This window comes from Lissotriton helveticus, chromosome 3_1 (assembly GCF_964261635.1).
Source record: "Lissotriton helveticus chromosome 3_1, aLisHel1.1, whole genome shotgun sequence".
NCBI classification, from domain to species: domain Eukaryota; kingdom Metazoa; phylum Chordata; class Amphibia; order Caudata; family Salamandridae; genus Lissotriton; species Lissotriton helveticus.
Window position 1 is genome coordinate 1076360910 of NC_136061.1, and position 25393 is coordinate 1076386302.

The 25393-nt window shown below is 39.2% G+C and overlaps 1 protein-coding gene across 3 annotated transcripts in view; it reads left to right on the forward strand.

Annotated features, from left to right (window-relative positions):
* Window positions 1-25393, forward strand: part of GRB14 (growth factor receptor bound protein 14) — a 709931-nt gene that overhangs the window by 153635 nt on the left and 530903 nt on the right. For all 3 annotated transcript variants that reach the window (XM_078681642.1, XM_078681641.1, XM_078681644.1), the window contains exon 2: window positions 18719-18875. In XM_078681642.1, coding sequence (XP_078537768.1) covers window positions 18719-18875 — 157 coding nt within the window. The remainder of the gene's footprint in view (window positions 1-18718; window positions 18876-25393) is intronic.

Here is a 25393-nt window from a genome sequence, read left to right on the forward strand (position 1 = left end):
TTTATATAAATTACAATAAATACGTACAACAATTTACAAAGACTGTAATAAAGTATTTCATAATCATTTCATGACATAATTAACAATCATTAAGTTTAACAATGTCTTCAGTGCTTCAAATAACGCCCATCCATAGCATTTAACATTTCTACTTGTTTGCAATCTAATAACACATAAACATTCTCTTTTTCTAAACTTATACAATTTTTCAAACGATTCTGTAAAACTTGGTATGTGTTGCATATGCCAATATATTATTTTATACATTGCAATTAACATAGCCCTATAAATCAGTATCATATTTGTATTTGACATGCTGTTAATATCTAACACATCTACCAGCAACACAACATTTGGATCATGTAGATAAAGAAAGTCTGTTTCAACAAATTTCTAACTGTGTTTGAGCCTCACCGAATCGAGCTATAAAAGTACAACTACTATCGAAGTAAGTTAAGGATGTAAAACAGAAAGATTCCACTTTGACATTGAGCTTGTGAAAAAAAGAGAAGTGCTAAATTAACCATTTTGCAAAAAGTTGCATTCTTCTATAATTACTACCCCCAAAGGAAATATTATTGATTTAATTGATTTTCTCCTTTTCCTTTCATTCACAATAATATTAGTATTGCATAGGCCAATTTTTAATAAAGACTGGACCTTCTTCAGATAATAAACAGTAGGCCTTTAAATTCCGCTCCACTCATTGAGTTAGCAGAATTCGGCAGCTCTGCGTTCCACAGAGAATGTGGAGTTACTGATTTTTGTTTTAGCTGGTGCGCTCGTCAAGTCATTTTGTGTGAGCAGGGAGCGCGATGAGTGCAACAAGACTTTACGGGTGGTCGCGAACAGTGGGCCAACCCTCAGCAGCCAAGATGATTTCTTCCCCAGACAAGTAATGCACAAGGAGGCCCCTTTGCAGAGTGGTTGAGAAGGGAAGGGCATCTGACTTCTCAGCCATCTCGCTGTGGAGGACTTACTTGTGGTAACAATAAGAGTTCTTGGCTGCGAAAGACACTTAGCAGCCAAGGAGACCTCTCCACCCAACCAGTAGTCCACCAGGAGGCCACTTTGCAGGGTGGTTAAGAAAGGGAGAAGGGCCTCTGACAACATTTCAGCAATACTGCTGGGGAGGAACTGCTTGTGGCAACAATGGGGTTCTTGGCCCCCTCCAACCCTCAGCAGCAAAGGGGACCTCAACTCCCAACCAGTAGTGCCCCAGGAGGCCCCTTTGCAGGGTGGTTGTGAAAGGGGGTGGGTCCTCTAACGTCCCAGCAATTTGGCTGTTCCGGAATTACTTCTGTACACAGTAGGGGTTCTTAGCCCCCATCGGCCCACAACAAGCAAGGGTACTTCATTCCCCAACCAGTAACGCATAAGGAGGACCCTTTGCAGAGTGGTTACGAAAAGGACCGGCCTCTGATGTTTCAGCAGGCCCGCTGTGGCGGGACTTACTTGTGGCAACAATAGGGGTTCTTGACCCCCAACGACCCTCAGAAGCCAAGGGGACTTTATCCCTCAACCAGTAGTGTGCTAGGAGGCCCTTTGCAGAGTGGATGAGAAAGGGGGCGGGGCCTCCAACAACATCTCAGCAATCCGGCTGTGTAGGACTTACTTGTGGCAACAATAGGGGTTCTTGGCCCCTAACAACCCTCAGCAGCTAAGGGGACTTCACCCCCCAACCAGTAGTGTGCCAAGTGGCCCCTTTGCAGAGTGATTGAGAAAAGGAGGAGGGGTCTCCGATGACATCTCAGCAGGCCCCCTTTGGGGGACCTACTTATCGCAACAATTGGTGTTCTTGTGCTGCAACGGCCCACAACAGCCAAGGGGACTTCATTCCCCAACTAGTAGTCCACCAGGAGGTCCCTTTGAAGAGTGGCTGAGAATGAGGGAGGTCCTCGAATAATGTCAAAGCAGTCCCGCTGTGGGGGACTTACTTGTCGCAACAATAAGAAGCCTTGGCCTCCCAACGATTCTCTGCAGTGAAGGGGACTTCATCCCCCAATCAGTAGTGCACCAGGAGGCCTCTTTGCAGGGTGGCTGAAGAAAGGGGGCAGGCCTCGGAGGACGTCTAATCAATCTGGCTGTGGGGGACTTACCTGCGGCAACAATAGGGGCTTTTGGCCCACAACGACCCTCAGCAGCCACAGGGACTTCATTAGGGATGGCAGAGCAAAACTCCGCCCACGCATGGAACTCCGCAGAATTTGGTGACTTTTTATGCAACTCTGTGGAATTCCACAGAGTTAAACTACACAAGCTCGCCACGTCTAATAAACAGTGAATCTGACTAGATGACTATAGACACCAAAATCAGGGTTTGTGATCTTTCCAATTTTTTTTTTAATACAGACCTGAGTATCCAACATATCTGTGTTGTGAAGTCAAACATTTCTATCATCATATGTATTTCTCGAATATTCTGATTTTACTTTGGAATCATTGCTCTTGAAAGATTAAATATTGGAATAAACTGGTTTTGGAATGCATTAGTGGGATGGATAAATAATTAAAAAAAAGTTCTTTCCTTAAAGAAAAATAATTGGATAATCACATAATGAACTTTTGTTGATTATTTCGTTATTAAAGTAGTTCTGTATTTAAACTTGCTGATTATTCCTGAAATAAGATTATTGTCATAAATCATCTTAGAAAAGCTTACATTTTTTAAATTCTAGTGCACTATGCAATAAAAATAGAAAGGTAGTACACTTTAAAATTAGTTATAGATATGTTCATAGTGATCTTCTAAGTGCCTTATTTCTCTAACTAAGTTTGGAAAATAATTCCTTCAAATTTTCAAAAAGAATGCAAACATTAAAAAAAAATTACTAAAGAAAATAAAGGAAATAAAACAACAATAAAAATGTAAATTCCTATAAATCCAGCCTAATCAGCAATATAGAAAGTGTTGGACTTAAGAGGGGTACAATTACTATTCCCACTTCAAACTAATCAACAGTGAGGAAGGTACAGGACTTAGGAGGAGTTAAATGTACTACTCCCACTACAATTTAAACAACAATAGAGAATGCTTTGGCCTTCAGAGGGGATAGGTGTACTATTCCAATTCCAATCTAAGCAACAGTAGAGAAGGTGTTGGACTTCAGAGGGGTTAGATTTACGATTCCCATTCCAATGAAAGAAACAGTAGGGAACATGTTGGACTTCACAGTAGTTAAATGTACTATTCCCACACCAACATTTAGAACAGTAAGGAAAGTCTTGGACTTCAGAGAGGTTACTTTTGCTATTCCCAGTCCTGGTTAAGTAAAAGTATGTAAAGGTTTGGACTTCAGAAGGGTTAGATTTACTATTAGCACTCCAGCCTACGAAATAGCAGGGAATGTGTTGAACTTCAGAGAGGCGATATTTACTAATCCCACGCCAATGTATAGAACAATAAGGAACGTCTTGGACTTCAGAGGGGTTAGATTTACTATTCCCACTCCAGTGTAAGCAGCAGTAGGGAACGTGTTGACCTTCATAGGGATTAAATATTCAATTCAAACTCACATTCATTTTTTAGAAAACATTTAAATATCTAGCAACTTGAAATGATTAAACCATATTTTATAGAAAAATATACTATACAAAATATAATACAAATAAATACAAATAAATGAACACAAATTGTTTTTAATTAGGTAAATCTAGCCACTTTACAGCGGCGGACATTCCACAGCGGTGCGGCCTAATTTGACGCATGCGCAGATCGGACGGGACGCACACGCGCACCATGGCGTATGGAAGTGGTTAAGCTCACTTCCGTCTGTCAACCCAATAAAACCACATGCATTTAAAAATAGAAAATGATAAATTAAAAATGTTTAAATTAATATAAAACTTGAGTAAAGCAAATGAAATCAAAGCCACAATACATGAAAATACATTTTACAAATAAGATTAAAAACACATAGCAATAAATTATAAAATAATTGAATTAAAACAAACAATTAAAAATGTACGTGGGATAATGCCTCATTTTTCATGATAGCTCCTATTTTGTTTGGACTGACGCTGCTGTTTTCTTTTACTCTATGCACTGTTGAATCTGCTAACATGGCATCAGGGCTAGTGCTCTGACCCCTCAATCGTGAAAATTGACTGCACTTCGCCTGCCAAAATAACCCCTTTTCACAGGCCTTGACCCTCCTTTTAAATATTATTACCCCTGAGTTAGCCTTGAAGCCCATAAGGCACGATGCTTAGTAGTTAAAAGTAGGACATGTAGAAGTTTAATGTAAAATATATCCTTACAGTGACAAGACCTCAAAACAATTTTAATTGTAGCAGGGCTAACTGCTCTATAAGAAAGTATTGGAATATTTTATTAAAAAATAAATAATGTTATCTCCATCTAGGAAACCACTACAAAGTTTATTCTTGGAGTTTCTAAAATATCTATTGCAAACCAAATTTCTTGGTAAAGTCGTATTTGCGATAACTGTTTTGCAAAATAATCTCTTAACAGTCACCTTATACCTGCCTAAAGCTTCTAGAAGCCCATTCTCATGAGCTTCAGACTGTCACCCAGCAGCATAATAGCCCCTTTGATAAAGTATTAACTTGCTCCCAGTGCTGAGACAAATGCCTTGGGACTGGGGAAGCGTTTTTTCCCCTGACAAGATGACCATCAGAGCTGTGCCCAGGAACTTAATTAACTTCAGAGGACTACCCTGTCACAGGCAGATACAGCTGATACTTTACCTGTCCCTCCTTTCTCCCCCTAGTTAGCCAGGCACCAACCTCAGTGGATGAGGAGCTGCCCCTGGAACTGATTTGCATTGACCATAGAAGAGGGGTTCTCATTTTCATGGCTACACATCTAGGGTGCGCACAGGAGCTCTGAACAGGGGAAGAAAGGTTCTGCCATGTTGGATTTATGTAGAGGGGAACTTTGGAACTATTTGCAGGTGAGAACACAGGAACTGCTTGGAAAGTGTGTAGAGTTACCAATGGAACCTTTTTTCCTATTGGCTAGAGAGAGGCCTGGAGCCACTCATACCCACAGGCTAGTGCTAGGCATACATTTTGCACCCCTGGGCACCCTCTTCAGAAAATGACTGGACCAGTGGATGACAGAAGAAGGACTGCACCTGCTGTTAAACCCTGTGAGGAGACGTTGAAGGCTGGACCTGCTCCACTTGTGCTCAGTACAAAGAAGCAGACTCCAAGCCAGTTGGATGATCTCCTGTTAACCTAAAGGGACACAAAATGCTGCTAGTAGCCCTTTTCTTGAAGACCCTAGCCCACATGTTCCAATTGGATCTGCCCAGGACCCCGCTGTTTGATTCAGCGGGAGTGAGTCTTGAACCCCAAGTGGTGTTTCTGAGGTCCTGGGACCCTTGGCTGTGTGAAAGTAGCAAAAGCAAAGTTGCACCAGCAACGTTGCCAAAAGTATCAATCCATAGAGTGAGCATCCTTCTGCAGAATTTGTATTACTCCTGCTTGGAGAGTTCCAGCCAAAAATCAATGGCTTCACTGGGACCTTATCCGAAGGCTATCTGGCATCATGGAGCCTTTCTTGGCCACATTATGCAGCCTTGCCCAATGGAGGATTGTTGACTTCCATTTCATAATTGAAATCAGGAAGTAAAATTTAGGATCGGGGCAAACCGGGTTTCTGTATGCAACCCATGCTCCATCACTGTCAGCCTTAAATTGTTCATTGTTCCTGGACAAGCACAGCCAGCAGGGCCCTTAACACTTTTTGGTGTTTTCTTTTTCAAACTTTAAAGATTTCCACCTCTAGTTCTCCTTATTGGATTTTTAGAGCCATTTTGTTTGTTAAAGTATTCTCTGTTTTATTAAATTGGAATACGATTTTGATGTTGTATTGCTGGCTTTGTATCTGTTTTTTTATTCTAAATGCTCTACTCATTTTCTTCTGTGCCTCAGCTACCAAGAGTTGAGCTCAGCTTTAAATTACTGGAACCTTTTCTGGACCTAACAAAAAGGTTGACATTGCTTCTTGTAATATAATTTCAATACCTTTCCCCCCTTGTCCCCTATAAAACGAACAGACCACTACTAAAAATATAAATTACTAACACAAGTATAAACATGAAATATACATTACATTTTAAAAATTAACCTCAAATAAATGAAACAGCAATTAAACAATTTAAATATTTATGAATCAATTACATTTAATTTAGAATTGAACATTTAACATTACCACTAAATTATCATTTATTTAGCTTCCTCCAAATTCTCCTACATTACCAAAAGCCTGCTACTCAAATACAAATTACTGACAAAAATATACAAATTAAAATATACATTAAAATTAACAAATGAAACTTAAAATATTAATCAAGCAATTCAGCATGGTATACAATAATAAATTCACTATTTAATGTAAATTAAAGAATTAACATTCAAAGTTAATCAATTATAATGTAATTAACTACCCACCCTATTCCCTTACAAACCCTACAATGTGCTACTAAATTAGAAATTACTGATTGAATTAAAAAAAAACTGCACAGTTAAAAAGAAAATAAATTTGTAAATGAATAATAACAATTATTTTGCAATTCTAACACCTAAAATACTATGCTATCTACAACTATAATAAACTAAAATATATTAAACCCAACAGCATTCTTAAAAACGATATTATATACCAAACAAACGATATTCTCATGTTAGATATTCTGTCCTAAGATATTTTTGTAGTGATAATATTTTTGACCTGATATTCAAGTCACACAATGTATTTAAATCAATATTTGTGTCATTCACCTATGTCAGGGATATTTTGTTCTTCCTCAGCAGAGCAGACAAAGCAGCAGCTATCTTAAAGGCACAAATATTTCAAATAGACGTGCAGATTTCTAAATATGGTTGGCTACGATCCACCAGCATAGCAGAGTGCATCGCTTAGCTGCCCAGGCAGGATGGAGTAAAGCCTGCCTGTGCCTAAATAAGAATCGTATTGCCTCATTTCCAAAGATTCCAAGCAAGCAATCATGAATTTCGAAAAACTTCAATTTGCATTCCTTAAATGAAATGTACAAAAATTATTTTTTAGAAGTGACTGGAATTTGTGCACCGACTTCTAATTAATCCACTGGTATTTTGAGAACCAGCCTACTTATAATTATTTTGGTTCTCAAAATATCAATTTGTAGTGGATGGCAGTTTGAACTATCTCATTAAACTGCATGCGGTAGGTCATACATTGAGACCCACTATAAATGGATTTAATTACCTCAATGTCTGTGATTGCCTTTAAATAAAGCAATCTTTTTTTTCATGCAACCCATTGCCTTTAAAGAAAAACAGGATGTGTTTAAAAAAGTTAAACAAACCTATTTTATGAGCAGGCAGTGGTCTCATGGATCACAGCCTGCTCATAAAAACGTTTCTGGGACTAGTCACATAAGGAAAGGATCCCATGTGGGCTACTTCCCATTTGTGAATGACTTGCCACCTCCTTTGAAATCCGGTCGCAAAACATTAACACATCCCTATAGGAATTGGTATTTGGAAGGGACACGCTTAAAACGCCTCTTCCAAATACCGGTTTGGTACCTATTCCCAGAATCAATTAGCAGTTCGATAATAGGTGGTAACATATTATCGAATCACTTATTGAGTTTGGTGAATAATAAAATTCCATTTGCATTCGGAAAACATCTGATTTTACGAATCTGAGCCTTACTGGCCATAAAATGACATGATGTAAGAGGCTCTCAGTTCTTGTTATTTGCATTTAAGTTTTGGGGATAAGGAGTTACTGGCAGGTGAGTAACATCAGGGGCAGAATGTTTAATAAGTGAGTTGAAGCCTTTCATGTGTCTAAACTAGGCATTAAATTTACTGATAATGTTATAATTGTTCATAATTTGACAATTCTTACCATTTTAAACTCTTGTCATAGAACCCTTACGTAAATGAGATTTGCTAAGTAAGGATCACTGTTCAGTGTGAGAGAAAACAGCAGGTACTGCAAATCTTGAGTATTGATGGTAATGGGCCTAACAGAAAAAATACAATCAGAATCCATTTAAGGAAAATGGGTGAGCATGGCCGCATATTGAATACCTTTTGCTTTGGTGAGAGATTCTGGGACAAACTTGAATGTATCAGAGAGAGACAGTAACAATGTTGAAGTCTGTAGTTCGGAGGGCTTACATTCTGTCACCCGGGAGGGCTCTCCGTGGAGGGTCCTGTGGCAAGGACAGGCACTGGGAAACATTCTGCAGAAAGATATGAGGTGGGGAAGGCAATCCCTGAACATCTGAAGGTCTTTGCTACCCGGCTGTGCAGCCTCAAAAACTTTTGAAAGGTAAATATGTTTTGGCCTATAAGATACAAGGTAGCGAGAACCAGTCCAGGGCAACATACCGGCCGCAATGTTTTCCCATGGAGGCAGGACTCCTGAATGTGATGGGTACTCTATCCTCTTCTTTAATTCTCTTTCACTGATGTCAATTAAGCCCAACCCGCTTCTGTTCTGGACATGAATTTGGAAAGTCCATATCTAAGTATCACTCCAGGTTCCAAGTGGTTTAGGAGCATCTTTATTTGGATGTGATATGCAGTCAATACATTTGTACTTAATTGCCGTGAATGAAGAAATGTTCTTTTATCCAAACATATAATGGATTTAATTTAAGTCACACATTTTGAGGATAGCCACTTCCACCACAAGTCAATCTGTACACCTGCCCCTGTTACAAGTGCCCTTCACTTTAGACACTGTTACCTCTACGTTCAATTCAGTGGCAGGGCAATATTCACATCCAATTACGAGGTACGTGAGAGAACGTCCTGAGCACTTAAAGCCGTTCTATCTACGTGTCTTATTGTACACAGTATTTCTAGTGGAAAGACTTCAGTTTTCCACACATTTACCATATTGTGAGCACTAAATATGAACCAAATTCACAGCATATTCCAGAGAAAAATTGGGGTAAAATGACAGCTAGACAATATCTTCTGCACACATTAAGGATTAAAATTATTAATCTCTTGAAAATGTATGTAAAATGACAAGTATTTCTCAAGGAGAAGATAAGCAGGACGCCCCTGGTGTACCCTATTGTAAATAAACCTTCCCTTCAAGGAAAGACATTGTAGAGATGAGATGGACACATATATGTCACAATTTCGATTTCCAACGTTTTCAGCTTAAAAACAATCACCTCCCTATATCAAAGTTTTCTTCCCTCAAGAACTACAGCTGCTCAGGGAGTTTCGATATTGGCTTTAATATTCATTAAGCCAAGAGGACAGCTAATATTTGATCATCCTCATCACCCTTTGACAAAACCTGTCTGTGATAGATGAATACAATCGATTGGCTAAATGGTTAACATTTTAAGAGAAGTGATCAAAAATGGGACACATGTATGATTTGCACAGTCAGTTAGATAGTTACCTTCCTTAAGATACCAAATAATTAATCACTGTTTCCATTGGAAGAAGTCAATTTGTGTCTTTTAAAATTATGACATTGACATTTGTCAAAAGCAGATGCTTCTATGCTCTTTAAGGAGGCAAGTACTTTTAATACTTCATTGAGTCTGATTTTGCTCACTATCCTCATTACCAAAATTTCAAACATACATATTTAAGGTATGTAAATGGATCACTGACATAATATCGACGACAACGATATCGACCTACCAGAATATCGTGTCATGAATATTGATGGACAAAATATCGACATCCTATCTCTAAAAAGGTGAGTACAAAAATATCGAAACTAAAAAATCGTTGTTCAAAATATCGTTTTTTTAAATGTCTTAAAAATAATATAAAATAAATGAAATAATAAATCTAATTATTAAAAACACGGAATTATTTTAAAATGTGAACAATGATAAATAATACATGTAATATACAAATAAATTAAACATACATATATAAAACAATTATATATACATATAATTTTTTTCCCTTAATATTAATAAATAATTATTTTATTAAACTATAAAACGTTACTAACACAAATAAAAATTTTAAATACATATATATATATATATATATATGCGGTACGTAACGTCCTCAGCAGTACAGCAGTACAACAAACAACCAATTGAGGTAAAGACGAGACGAGACCCAACTCGTGGTGTTTAGAGTTTTATTGCGCCCAACACCAGTCTGCCACGACGCGTTTCGGCTCCCAAAAGCCTTGATCACATGACGCAGTCATGGGGCATGGCCACCATTTTTAAAGTGCAAAGTGCGTGATAGACATAAAAAACACACTATATGCCTGAATGCATTGTAGTTCTAATACATTTTGAAATTAAAACCAACATAAAAAATCTGCCAGTAAAATACAGATTGGAATTCAAAATAGCTGTATGAATACATTTTATCAAGCTGATTAGCACTGATCCTGATACCCAAAACTGTTTATGCACAAGATAGAAACAAATGAATATGAATAGAGGGGGCCACCAGGTTTGAGAACACATAAGTAAAACCCACCAATTTCTTAACAATTTATATACATATGTTCATGATTCATATTTAACTCATTTTGCAAATATGATTGTAACATTTGCCAAATTCAAGCACATGTTAGAATTGTCAACCGTGTGTTTGATTAAAACAACAATAAAAACAATTTTAAGACATATGTAAAAAATATGATTTAAAATGAGTTCATAATAATTAAGACAGGTATAAATATATAGTTGATAATACCCATGTGGGCAATGCAATTACTTGTGCAAAAATCGCTAGTAGTTCAGTGCATGTTGGTTAAATGTGCATCAACACGCAGTAAAGTCTTAAAGTGCTACCAATGTGAATTAAAAAAGATAGTGCCCAAAGATAAAAAAGTGATAAAATATCAGAATGATCTACATAATGGTATGTGTGGAGGATAGGGGAATTACATTAAAAAGATAGTTGCTAAATAAGATGGTAATTAGTTAATGCAGAATTGGTTCAAGATGGAAAAACTCATATTGTGACATGGTTATAGATAGGTATGGCAATCTTCACTCTTGTTGAGCCCGTTAGGCATCTTGCTGTCCAGCAAGTTGATATAACGGGTCTCAAGTTTACGAAGAAGCCCTTCCCTATCACCTCCCCTGCATTGGGGCGGGACCCAATCTATGACAAAGTAGGTAAGGCCTTGAGGGTTCTTGTTGTGTACCGTTTCAAAATGCCTGGCCACGGGATATGTGGGGTCTGCGTTGGTAATGGCCCTAAGGTGTTGCAAGATTCTTTTATGGACCTGGGGCCTTGTGCTACCCACATATCTGAGCCCGCAAGGACATTGCAAGACGTAAACAGCAAATTCTGTTTTGCAATTGAGTTTCTCTCCTATTTTTATTGGGACAGGAGAGAAGGGTATTGTATATTCAGATCTGCTGATACCATTTTTGCAGGTCTTGCAGGTTGCGCATTTCAAAAACCCTTTACTTCCTGCTAGCCACGTGCCTGTGGCTACCTCAGGGCTGCTAGAGACCAGACTATTCTCCATAGATCTCGCTTTTCTGTAGGTGATATTGGGCCTAATAGTTACCAAGTTGCCAATAACCGGGTCGCTTCTAATGAGGAACCAATTGTTCTTCACTATGTTACGGATAGTCTTGTGTTGGTTGCTGAAAGTCATGATAAGTCTTGTTTCATTACTAGCCTCAATGCGAGACACCATGTCCTTGGTCTCAATAGTAATTAACATTTGCTGTCTGTCAAAAGAGTTAGCCCTCTTTTGTGCAGAGTCAATGGTATGCAGATCATAGCCTCTAGCCAGAAATCTAGATCTGCACTCTTCTTGTGCATTGAGGCAATCAAAATCATTACTACAGATACGTCTGATACGGAGCATCTCCCCGTAGGGGATGCTCTTTATCAGATGGGGTGGATGGTGACTGTAAGCATGTAGTATGGTGTTGCCTGCTGTCGGTTTTCTGTGGAGTTTGGTGTGTAGCTTACCTTGATCTATATAAATCTCCACATCAAGAAACACAATCGATTTAGGACTTACAGTACTGGTAAAGTGCAAGTTCAGGTTATTGGAATTCAAAAGATCAATGAATGCCGAAACATCAACCTCAGAACCATCCCAGATCATACAAAGGTCATCAATATACCTCCACCAGCCTTTGACCTTGGAGTTCATAGTAGCTGCAAAGTTGACCATGAGGACCTGCTCCTCCCAGAAACCCATATGGAGGAAGGCATAGCTGGGGGAGAAGCAGGCCCCCATTGCCATGCCTCTAGTTTGCAGAAAATGTTGATTAGAAAATAGAAAAACATTGTTCTCTAAGCAGGCTAGGATCATTTCCACCAACATATTAGAATGTTCTGTACAATCACCAGTTCTTTTAGCAAGGTAATGTTTAACTGCCTTTATCCCATCCCTGTGGTGGATACTTGTGTAAAGGGATGTAACATCCAGTGATACTAAAAGAAAATTAGGTTGCCATACAAAGTTGGAAAGTTTGTTTAGAAGGTCCCCTGTATCAAGTATCAAAGATGGTAAGGTCCTAACAAAGTCTTGTAGAAAAAAGTCAATATATTTACTGGTATTTTCCAGGAGGCTATTCTTGGCCGAAATAATCGGTCTCCCTGGCGGTTGCTGTTGATTTTTGTGAATCTTAGGGATGAAATAGATAACAGGGGTGACAGGATGTTCATTTTTAAGGAATTTGAATTCATCCCAGGACAACAAACCCTTGCTCCTCCAGGCCATCAGTTTTGAATAATAGTAATTTTTTGCTGTTTGTACTTCCTGGGCATTTGTTCTCCTATAACAGTCCCTGTCATTCAGTTGATTTAAAGCCTCTTCCATGTACATCTTTCTGGGCCAGAGCACAACATTCCCGCCCTTGTCGGACTGTCTAATAATCAATTGTTTTTGTCCTCTCAGTTTTTTTATGAGTCTGTGATATTGAGTATCACGATGATTATATTTTTTCTTTTTTGTCACCTTTGCATTTTTGATCTGGAGTTCTTTCAGTTCGCTTGAGACTCTATCATGAAAGATATCTAGATTGTCTTTCAGTAAAATAGGGCAAAACTTAGATTTAGGTTTGAAGGTAGTCATAAATGTGGGGGGCACAGGTTCTCCGCCCAGGAATTGTTGTGGGATAGCTTTTTCCTCTTGTTGTATTTCAACATAGTATATATACATAAACCTGTAAGACAACATTTTACACTACATTAACTAAAACAGTAGGGAAAATATTGAACAGCGTAGGGGATAAAATTACTATTGCCAGTCCAAGGAGTGCAACAGTAGGGAAAGTGTTGGATAGCGGAGAGGAATAATTTACTATTCCCACTCCAGCAACTGCAACAGTAGGGAAAGTGTTGGATAGCGGAGAGGAATAATTTACCATTCCCACTCCATGGAGTGCAACAGTCGGGAAAGTGTTGGATAGCGGAGGAGATCAAATTACTATTCCCACTCCGGTGAGTGCAACAGTAGGGAAAGTGTTGGATAGCGGAGGGGAATAATTTACTATTCCCACTCCAGGGAGTGCAACAGTAGGGAAAGTGTTGGACAGTGGAGGGGAATAATTTACTATTCCAACTCCAGGGAATGCAACAGTAGGGAAAGTGTTGGATAGCGGAGGGAAATAATTTACTATTCCCACTTCACAGAGTGCAACAGTAGGGAAACTGTTGGATAGTGGAGGGGATACAATTACTATTCCTACTCCATAGAGTGCAACAGTAGGGAAAGTGTTGGATAGTGGAGGGGATACAGTTACTATTCCCACTCCAACAATTGCAAAAATTGGGAAAGTGTTGGATAGCCGAGGTGAATAATTTACTCCCAGCAAAATAATAAACATTACTTAACAAATACTTAAATAATAAAAGATAATTTACCTCTCATCAATACCCCTATAAATAACACCACCACTATTGTAAAACATGACACAATTAACATAATTGCTTAACAATTAATTAAGTAACTAATAACAATAAACAATACAATTAAAAACAATGAGTAATACATTAATTCATACTATTAAGACTATAAAATAATAAAAAGTAACAATTATATTAATTTTAATTACTTGCCACACTACTCCCCTCTAAATACACAACTCACTCATAAAAAATTGACACAATTTACATATTTCCCAACTAATTAAATAATAATGAATAACCAATTATTAAATAACAAAATATGTAACCCAATTAACAACACAATATTAAATACATACATATTAATTAATACAATTATTAATTAATTATAATTAAATTACTTCCCACCCTACTCCCCTATAAACCCACAACCTGCTCCTAAAGAAATTACACAATTAACATATTTAGCAATACATTATTAATAAATAACCAATTAATAACTAATTAATAACAAAATAATGAACACAATTACCAATATAAATGATTAACTACAAAAATATAAAAAAACTTTACATGATTAAATAATTAATTTTAATTAAATTACTTCCCACCATATTCCCCTATGAACCCACAACCCACAACAGAACTAAAACGCAATATTTAATTTCTTAAAAAATTAATAATTTCTAAAAATGTATTAATAAATATATTATAATTAAATTACTTCCTACCCTAGCCCCCTTTAAACCCACAACCCACTACGGAACTAAAATACGCAAAAAATACTTAACATAAAATTAATGACTTCTGAAAATTTCAAACATACATTACAAAAATAAACTATATTTTTAAAACATATACTAAAATACAGAACACTAAATAAAATTTCGATATTATTAACAATGATATTTTGACTAACGATATAACTAACTACAATATTAACAATAACAATATTTTTTATCTGCATGTCGATATTCTGGTCGACGATATTCTTGCAGGTCGATATTGTGTCACATCGATATTTAAACATCAATATTATGGCAGAACGATATTTAAACATCGATATCATGACTCTATACCAATGTACGTCTATATCTCTTCTGCAGAATACGAAATATCTTCCTTTACGTATGATTTTACTACAAAGATAATTTCTTACTTACACCTCTATTACATGAGACACTAGTACCATCATTCTCATGCAATATCCGTGAATACAAATTATGCTTGTGGCCTTAGAAGAGTGCCCCGATGAATGCCCATATGTGTGGGTGCAGTCTTGGATGGTATGTTCCCTGATAGGTGCCTCCAGGGCCCACGCTTGGGATCAGACATGCACCAGGGCCTGTATTTTATAAAGTGCCAGAGGGTTGCAGTGGTATTGTGTTCCCACTTTTTACAGTCTCTAGGTACTTTGATATTACAGAAGTGGCTGCAGGTGCTTGATGGATTGGCTAAATGTGCACCGGCTTGATCTCAAAGTAGGGGTAACCTTAACAGTGAGGGAATCCCTGGCCTATATTCCTGCATCATATTAGTTTCTGGTGCATAGGCAAAGAGTCATCAGCCGGTGTGCACTGGCTGTGTGCCAAATAGAGGTGGCACACAGTAATATCACCCCCCACCCGCATGCCCATTAGGTGGAGGTGTCCCACGAACTCTCAGACAGATAGGTGTAGTCATTCATTGCATCTACCCACCCTCCCCCTTTAAAAGAGAGGTTGGGCCCTCACCATCTTTCAATGGTGGACCTGTATCTTGAAACAGCTGGTCAGCCTTTCACTAATGCAATGATTATAATGCAGGACTGAGCTTGTTCCGGCACTGTGAACTGCACATTTACTGTGAAAGGGAACTTTGCCCAACTTTTCATTTGCTGCACACACGTATGCATCATGGTGCAGAGTAGAACAGTGTGCAGTATCAATAAAGTGGCTCTAGATAAACAGTAATGAAGTGGTGGGTTGACTGGTGGCTCCACCTTGAATGTTTTCTGCACTTTAGGTAAATTGGTGCTCACAATGGCTTCTAGTGCTTATTCAAGGAAAAGTGCTTCATTTTTTATAATTGGGGATATGACAGCAATACATGCAAAATGCACCAATTCTCGAATCTCACCTGCATACACTCAGGCATGCAATATATATCCCCCCTCCCCCACTCACCTTGAGTAACTTACAACAATCTTCCCTTTTTGTCACTTATCAGCCTTATTATTCAGTTGAAATTCTTGGGGTCTCAACATACGTTTCTGGTGTACTGAATATAGTTCTCACAGAAAATGATGAAAACAAGCAAGGCCACTTATAATAAAGGCCAGATGTACAAAGATCTGGTTGCCAAAATCTGGTTACTGATGTATGTATTACTAGGTCATATTTCAAAATTCCGAATCTATTCGGTTGTAATCATGAATATTACTGAGGATAGTTGCAAATTGTGATTTCCTCTGATTGGTCTCCATCACATGGAAGTTGGCCTGCTACAGTCAACAGACCACACCTATGAAGGCTTTACAATAAAGTATATATTGTTTTAATGCAGCATGTTTTTCTTAACGGAAATGGGGCTGCGTTAAAATAAGAGTACTTTAAAGTAAAAATATTTTTGGCAGTTAGAAGTGGTCCTTAGAACTACTGCCAACTCCCCAATAAACTCTCTTAGAAAATTCAGTAATAGGGAAGGGTCCCCGGTGATCCTTTTACCTTTGTGAATGATTTACCACTACAACTTGCAAGTCAATATTTCACGACCAGCTAACAGTTGTAAAGCATTGATACACAGGAAACCAAATCCATATGTGGAAGGGATGCCCACAACATGCACCTCATGAACTGTAATTTGTTAAGGGATTAGAATCCTGGTTGTGGGTGTCAGTAAAAGTTTACTAACTCCTAACATTGGATCTGTATGCTTGAAAATACCTTTTTGCATTGACAAATTCCAAATCAGAGAGTTGGTGTCCATAAAATTGCTTCGTACATCTTGCCCTCAGTAACATCATTACGAGTCCACCAATGCAAGCCAAAAGAGACTAGATTACCAAAGATTTTATGTGGCAAATGTCTGTAGATGTATAGCTAGGCTTCTTCCGGGCTTCAAACACCTTCTGCTATGAACTCCATCCAGACCTGCTAGGGACAATATCATGGTTTCAATAAAGGTCTATGGTGCTTCCAATCCTTCTTGCGTCACAGAAAGTAGCAGATGCAGCAAGAAAACTTCTTCCCAGTGGCAAAAGTGACCTGAGGCGGGGTCAGGTTCAATAATTCCACAAATGAGCTGTTATGTTTTTCCACCTCCCTCACATAGTGCTATACACACACTCTTGCATTGAAAACCTACAATGTTCCAGTTTCATACCACGCATCAAAGGAATGTCAAGAGTGTAGTCTTATGGTTTTCTACAGAACTCTCTCTAGAACCAAATATAAAAGCAGTGGTAAGAACATCACACCAAAAGCTCTAGCTTTTCTGTAAATGTGTTACCAGTTAGAATTATCAGTATAAAACTGGCATATTTATACCTAATCCAGTTGGCCCCCAAATCGTCTATACATGTATATCTGACTCTTTAGGTGATAATGTTACTTTGAAGGATCCAAAGTTCCACTGGAAGACTATTGGTAAAAGAAAAACGAAGGCATTCCATGTGCCAAATGTTAAAATCCTGTTATTTCCCCATGAAGAGAAATGTGACCTGCATCACAATCATTATAGCACATTGAGGGGCATATTTATAAACATTTAGCATTGCCCTTGTTCCAAGCAAGGGACCACAAGGGCAAAGCAAAACCTAGATGAGATTTACCAAGCCACGCAAGGCCAGCTTGAATGGCCCTGCTATGTCTGTTGAATTTGGTGTAACACAAGACAGCGCAAGTTGCTGCCTTGCGTTACTCTGCCTCAGGGAGGCATTCCATTGGGGGAGCATGGGTGTTCTCACGCATCCACCCATGGATTTTGGCATATTCTAAGATTTGCCATGGTTGGTAGAACTGGGAATGCTTTCAAATGCTACGCCTTCTCAAAATATCTGTATTGCTCCTCGTTTTTCCTCTTTCTACGTGTGCTACAGCAAAAAAGGCTCAAAGGATTGTGTTTGTGCTGGAAGGTAGCAGTTCCTGCACAAAAACACTACTTTCTGCAACATAGGCACCCTTGGTGCCTGCATTGCTACTAGGTAGCCAAAAGTTCAACAGCGTAAGGAAAGGCTTATATATTTGGTTGTGGAAGGCTACCCAGAGCATTTTTTCCTCAAACTCGTTTGCTGCTCCAGTATGAATTCGAATGGGAAACTAGGCGTCATCATGATAGTACTATTTTTACTTGTTCCATGCTACAAAATTCATTGTGCAATTCTTTTTCCTGCACACATTTGGTCAGGTTTTACCTGAATCTGTAAGGGAACAAAACTGGCAGGTAACAAAATGTGTGCAAAATTTTCAGTACCAAATTGAATGCAAAACACAGTTTGTGCCAGGTTTGATATAAGTAGCCAATTAGCAGGCCAAGTACAATGAGGCAAATTTGCAAAGCTAATCGAATCACACATTTCCACAATTTAGGTCTATAACAACAGAGGATCTTCCAAAACCAAGTCACAATTTTCATACCGGATTTCAACAGTAAAAAAAATAATATTTTTTAACATCATTAAGCTCCGTCCTACTTTCAGGGTCTTTGTTTCTCCTCTTGGAGTATCATGTATCCCGTGAAATTTTCAATATTTGTTTTCTGGATGTTGTGGTCTCTTGTTTCTCTAATAAGGATGTTGCATTTGCGTATGTGTTAAAAAATAAAAATATTCCGTTGAGCAGAGCAATAAGATGTCAAAAATATGTTGAGTGGTACAAAATAAAATAAAATACATTGGCTAATTTTGGCTTAAAAAAATGTGACCTTGCTCCTCTTACAGGTCATTAAAGTTTACAGTGAAGATGATACCAGCAGAGCATTGGAAGTACCTAATGACATTCCAGCTAGGGATGTGTGCCAGCTGTTAATTCTGAAGCATCATTACATTGATGACCACAGTTGGACTCTGTTTGAACATCTTCCTCACTTGGGTCTAGGTAAGTATATATAACATGTAAAGCTTTTAGGGCTAAAAATGAATCAGACTTAGACAATGCGTATTTTTCTTCACTATTTAATGCAGTGTTTTTCTTTTTGCTTTTATCATAGTGCACACATGATTGGAAAAGAGTTTTAATGAGATCACAATGTAGCTCTATCGTGAATGTTTATTAACACTCCTGGGAATGTGGGTGCAAATTACACCAGATTTTTTTTATCAATTTGGCATAAAGATGAAAGGTTTGTAAAAGAGTTGGCATGGATAATGGAATACCCGAGAGTAAAGGAAAAATTGAATTTCCACGTTCTCACTACATTATATGAATGCATTAAAAAGGATTGTGACACCGAGACAGTGCATACTAGTACCACTCTGAGCATGCGCTGAGGTGGTAATAGCAGAGAGAGGATATCAGGCTTTGCTCACAGAGGTAGATTTAGTGAGAATCCTTGCCTTCCCTGAGTATTTCTGAAGATATCGAGAGCTCTAATATCTCACCAGAGAAAGAAAGGGAAAATAGGGATGGGAAAGAGAAGACACAGGAATGCTTGCTCAGGTTTTTGCATTCAGGAATCCTGGCATAAACTGACACTTGTTAGCGTTCTGATCTGCCGCTGTGACCTCGGGTGGCGGGTGTATGGAGTTTTCTAAATAAGTAAGTTATTAGCCAACAGGTCAGTGCACACTAATTACCATACATGAGCAGGCACATCGAGGAGTGATCCACAACCAGAGGGAGTAGCTTACCCTGATGGAAGCATTGAGACCAGATGTCAACCAGGAGACCATCTCTGATCTCCAGCACGCCAAGGAGCAGAGGACTCCAGTTCAGCAACATTAAAGTGGTTGTACAAACTGCATAAAAACAATGTAGGGTTACAAAGTCTGAAGAGAAAGGGAGAGGACTACCTGAGGTGGAAGAATGAAAACAGCAAAGATCATGGGACATATGGTTGAATGCATAAACAGAATGAAAGTGTTGAGTCAATGCAACCATGAAATCATGCCAGGCAAGGAGGCGTATGCAGTGCGTTTAAGAACTGATTCTGCTACTGTTCACCATTTGCGAACCTCTGATCCAGGAGGATTCCACCTCAGTGATGGTTAGCAGCCCAGTGTCCCATATGTTTAAATTATGTGATTCCAATACTGAAGTGAGGAGTGATCTGGCACTGCTGTGTTGCATACCAAAGATCTGAGCTGGTCTGGTAGTGAACAACTGGCCACCTCGCTCCTGACCTGAAATGCTGAGAGAGGAATAGACAAATAGATCTTACCCCATCATATTTGAAAATTCATCACTGGTTGCATAATGGGAAGATTGTCTAAATGTTTTAGGAATTATATATTGCTTAAAGTAATGTTTTGTTCCTTGAAGTTAGAGATGGTTGGGGCCACAAGACCAGAGGCATTTTCATTTAAATGCAATTTGTTTAAATGTCGAAGGAAAGTGTGATACCTATGTAGAAGAAGTATAAAATATGTAATACAATCGTCTTTTGGGTGTTGTAAAAACAATTACTTATATAACAAAAGTCACAAAACGTTTTTCTATGTATGCATCTATTTATTTATTTGCTGCTTTTTATAGTGAAAAGAGGACATTGACCAGGCTTGAGACCACTTCAGAACATATTAATCATCTAAAAGCATACATAAATCACATATAATTAGGTATATGTATGTTTTTTTTTACATATGAGACACAGTGATCATTTAGCAATCATCGACAAGCTAGGTAGTATTAAATGGAATCTAGTAATTATCTTTGAAAAGTTTAGGAGGCAGAACAAAGGATAGTTGGTTTAGCTTAAAGAAATTTGTTGATTTTTGAGCATAGCATAATAAGGATTTGACCTGCTTACATTTACGAGTTATGTGTCTCCTATCATCATACGTATTGTCCAATCCGCACATGCCAATGATATAAGAAATGTTAGAAACGGTTTGTGGAGGTTTAGCTTGAATAGGCATATGTTCACTGTCCATTACCTGGGAGTGACTTTGATCTACCTAAATTGACAAAACCGAATCCGAATCCGACACAAAACTTGATAGGATACAGTCACATCATATAGGGCGCAAGAATTCATTTTCTTCATTACTACATGGAACACTAATTAGGGCTTAGAGTTTGTTTTAGTGAATCAAGAAACAAAATAGAAACATTTCTTGCAATGCATCATATATCTCTCTCAGGCAAGATTTGAGAGATAGCTTTGAATGGAAAGAAAGTAGAAAGTTGACATTCTCAGGGTTAAATTTTAGGTAATTGTATACTACCTAGTTATTTTATATTTGTGAAGCAGTCGGAGAGGTGGATGAAGTCCGGTTCAGATGTCATTTTGAGGTACACTGGGCGCCATCTCTGTATTTTTATATTGAAACATCATTCTTGATTTTTCCTCTTAAAACTAGAAGATAAATAAAAAAATTAAAACAAAGAAATACCAATCAAGTACCTATACATATCTTAAGTAAGGTTGCAAACTACACCTCACACTGCATTCCAACGAATCTCCTTAATCTGTCGGGTAAAAAGGGGTTTACCACAACAATGCATTTAAAGCCCACAATCTAAGACTTTACCCGGACAGAACTATAATTAAAAAAGTTATTTTTTGCTTCAATGTATTATTTGTTAAAATACTGTTTATTAATACATATATTTAAGTATGTTCTACCATTTCGCGACATATTGAGAGAGGACTCAATCTATGCAGATATAAGATTTGTCTGGCAATTATGGTGCTACTGTCTAAAATATTGCAGTTTGATGCATATTATCATTTACGCCAATGACATTCATATGAGCCATTTTGCAGAGTGTTTCAAGAAAAATTTGTGCTAATACTTAACGTTGATTTACAAGTTACCAGCATATGGAGTAGACATGTTACTTCCTCTTTGCTCCATATCAACATATCATATAATGTGTAGAACTTCCTGAAATAACATTTCAGTGTTTTCTATATCTGACAAATATCATGTACTCTTTTCATAATTGAATAAGTGTTACCATACGAGCCTATTACTGCCTCTCGCTTCCTCAAATAAATGTTCAGCCAACCACACTTACTGACCTAAGAAAATAAGTAAAAACGCAAAGTAATTGCTTAGAAAGTTAAAAGGTGCATATCCTTTCAAAATGTGAAACTATGTGAGGGTGTGGCGAAGCACCAAGATGGCTGATGTCTTTTAGAAGAGCTCCACCAAGCCCCATTAAATTCGTTTTGAATCCAACCAACCTGCCAGCTCTCCCCGGCCCGTTTGGAGCCCAGAACTCTGCACACTGCCCCCGCCTGGTTAAGTCACTGCCGGATTGTTCCTATGTGCTGCAGGGCAACTGGGGACGGCATGACAACCTCAGATGTGGGCAATCACCACAAAGATACCATTGCGTGGCCTTGCCACAGCTAGCAGGGCTTGGATCAGCCTGCTCTAACCCCAAGGCCTGAAGTGATTCAGGGCATAAATTGCCACATGCTGTTGTCTCAGGCTGGAGGTGGAGGAGACCAGTGATCATAGGAGCGAGCTCCCCCTGTAAAGTAAATGACACCTTGAAGGACGGAGCCAGATTAAGTATTCTCCTCACTAGCCTGAAGGTTTGGTGCACAGCACACTCTCTGCCGCAGTTCCGGGTGGGGGGCCGGTCCACGGGGGTGTCGTCTTCTCTAAATATGCAGCTGGAGAAACGATCCTCCGATGCTCTTGGTCTCAACAGGACCTCTGATCCGAGGATCCTCAGAACAACATCTACCCAAACTATACACTGCACGTCCAACAACTGCGACAGCCTTCCGGAGCAGTTAAACAGAAATTTAGAGCAACATAGCTCCAATAGATGCTCCTCTTCCCAGTGGAGATAAATCTTTTACACAACAGCAAATCAGCTGGAGATCTGGACTCTGGGCAGCAGTAACAGAATTTAGGGTCCAACCCGGCCCTCAAGGAACAGCGAGGAGATAACCAGACCTCCTCATGAGGGACGCAGGGAGCGACAAGGGGATGACATGATGCAGACAACTCACCCCACCAGGAGCCACTAGATGGCACTGAGGGTAGCAACAACTCGTTGAGGTCAGATGGGGTCTGCTTAGACGCTCACCAGCGCTCCCGCACACTTCCATGATCCTCAATTACACTGTGTGGCTAATAAAAAAAATTATTCTGAGGAGGACGGATCAAGAGATCAAGTGACTTCAATGCTCTCCCTTGGGAGACTGACTTATGCACTGTATTAGGATAACAAATGGAATGGCAATCTTTCTTCCGACGTACTGGGGGCTTGCTCCCTCATAGAAAACTTTCCACCTTGCAATAAGAGATTCATTTTGGGGCAGAACAACAGATGCTTCAGTTTAATCAGTGGTGGGAGAGGGGAGTTTGGAAATCATATTACCTCAGTAATCACTGTTTGGTTTTGTTTCTATCTTTTAATGTTCTGCAGCACCACCCGGCCATAACAGCGCTGCTGCACGCTAGCATACCCATGGCCACTGCAGACACATTCAACCTTTTAACCTGAAACACCAATGGTCTTAAGAACAAAATCAAATAAAAGGCCATCTTCCAATACATCAAATGATACACATCCTGGGTGATATTCCAGGAAAGAAACACATTAATTGGGTACTAAATGGTCGGCACTTTAGGGGTGTAGCATTTCTGTTACACAACCACCCCCGGAAGCATGGCGGCGCTACTCCACAATCAATTCCTGATGCATGTGACAAAGACCACCCATGATAACTGGGGTAGATTTACAGATTTACAGTGGTGGAGGGTATGGTCGGTGACACACCATGGCTGTTGTTCTCTGTATATGCACTGCCAACTCTGGTGAGAGACTCTGTAGAACAACACATATACTGAAGTCTCTGACAGGACTCCTAATTATATGGGTGACTTCAATTGGTCATGTACATTCACAACAATGCTAGTGTACAGTCTACAACTCATATATCCCCATTACTAGCATGATGGGCCACTTCCCTGGCCCTTGTGGACATATGGCGAGCAACTTACCCTTCAGACATCCAATTCACACACTACTCCAATGTTCACAACTTGTCAGCATGATTGAACCATATCTTTATCCCATCCAATCATGTGAGCTACCGGTCAGGCTCCCGGCTACTTCCTCAAGCCCTGACTAATCATGCTCTAATGGCGACTTTGCAGACTACACCAGAAACCACATCGAGGAGTTTTTCACACTTAATGTTGACTCTGTCTCTTTCCCTTTCCTGCTGTGGGAGGCATTCAAAGCAGGCCTCAGAGGACGGGTGATATACTGCCAAACAACCACCAAAAAACTGAAGAATAAAGAGGTAACCAACCTGGAGACACAGATAGCAAATGCAGAGGTTTGACTTATGAGTTCCCACAATAACCAGCTACAACAATCTTTTGCTCAGAGAAAAACGGATGGACACCACTGCCTCCATGGCAATCTCCTTACAATTCCAAATATATATGAGATGGGTATCAAAGACAGTAAGGTTCGGCATTGGCTGGTCAGCAGGGACCTACCCATAAAATGAACTTTGGGCCTGAATAATCTAGAAGGTGTGCATGCTATGGACCGCACAGGCATTGTCCAGGAGATTGCATGATACTTTGACCCTAGATATGCAGCGAGGAACCCTCTGATGGCTGAAAGAGAAAACTCAATTATGGAAGACCTACCTATACATACCCTCCCCAGGTGGATCACTGACAGCTGGAGGATCTGCTTAGTGAGGCCAAAATATGTGAGGCCATTGCTGGACTACCACACTGGAAAATTCTGGATCTCAATGGGTTCCCCATAGAGATGTTCTGGGTGTACGCGTCACTCCTCATCCCACACCTCCTCAAAATATACGAAGAGGCCTGCAAAGAGGCATGTGAAACTGGGACGCCATCACGGGACCTCCTTGGTGCCACCGTACCCGTCATAATGAAACCAAGAGAACCACCTGATGACTGCGGCTCCTATCGACCCATAGTCTTCATAAATCATGAGGCTAAAATACTGGTCAAAGTATTGTCCTACTGACCATTGACAGTAATCAGAGACCTGATTGCCTATGACCAAAATGGTTTTCTACCAAGCCATAGCACCAGGCATTACCTTTTACTGCTTTACACAATCTTAGCTAACTTTGAGGCTTCCAGGAGACTCAAGCCCTAGTCTCCATTGAGTTTGAAAATGTGGTCCACTAGATACATTAGCCCTTTATGTTTCACCTCCTTGAGCAGATAAACTTCAGCCCCATTTTCCAATGCTACATGCCGCTACTATACATGGACCCTGGACACTTGTTGGGGTGAGCAGTGCTTTTCCTGCTGCCCTCCCTATCCAGAGAGGCACCAGACAGGGATGCCCCTTGTCCCCACACCTGTTCTCACTAATGATCAAACCCCTGGCAGAAAGGATCCGCTGAGATACACAACTTAGTAGGTTCTTCTGCCCGTCTGAGAGGAAAGGCAGACCCTCCTTACAAGCAGAACATTTTCTGGTGAACT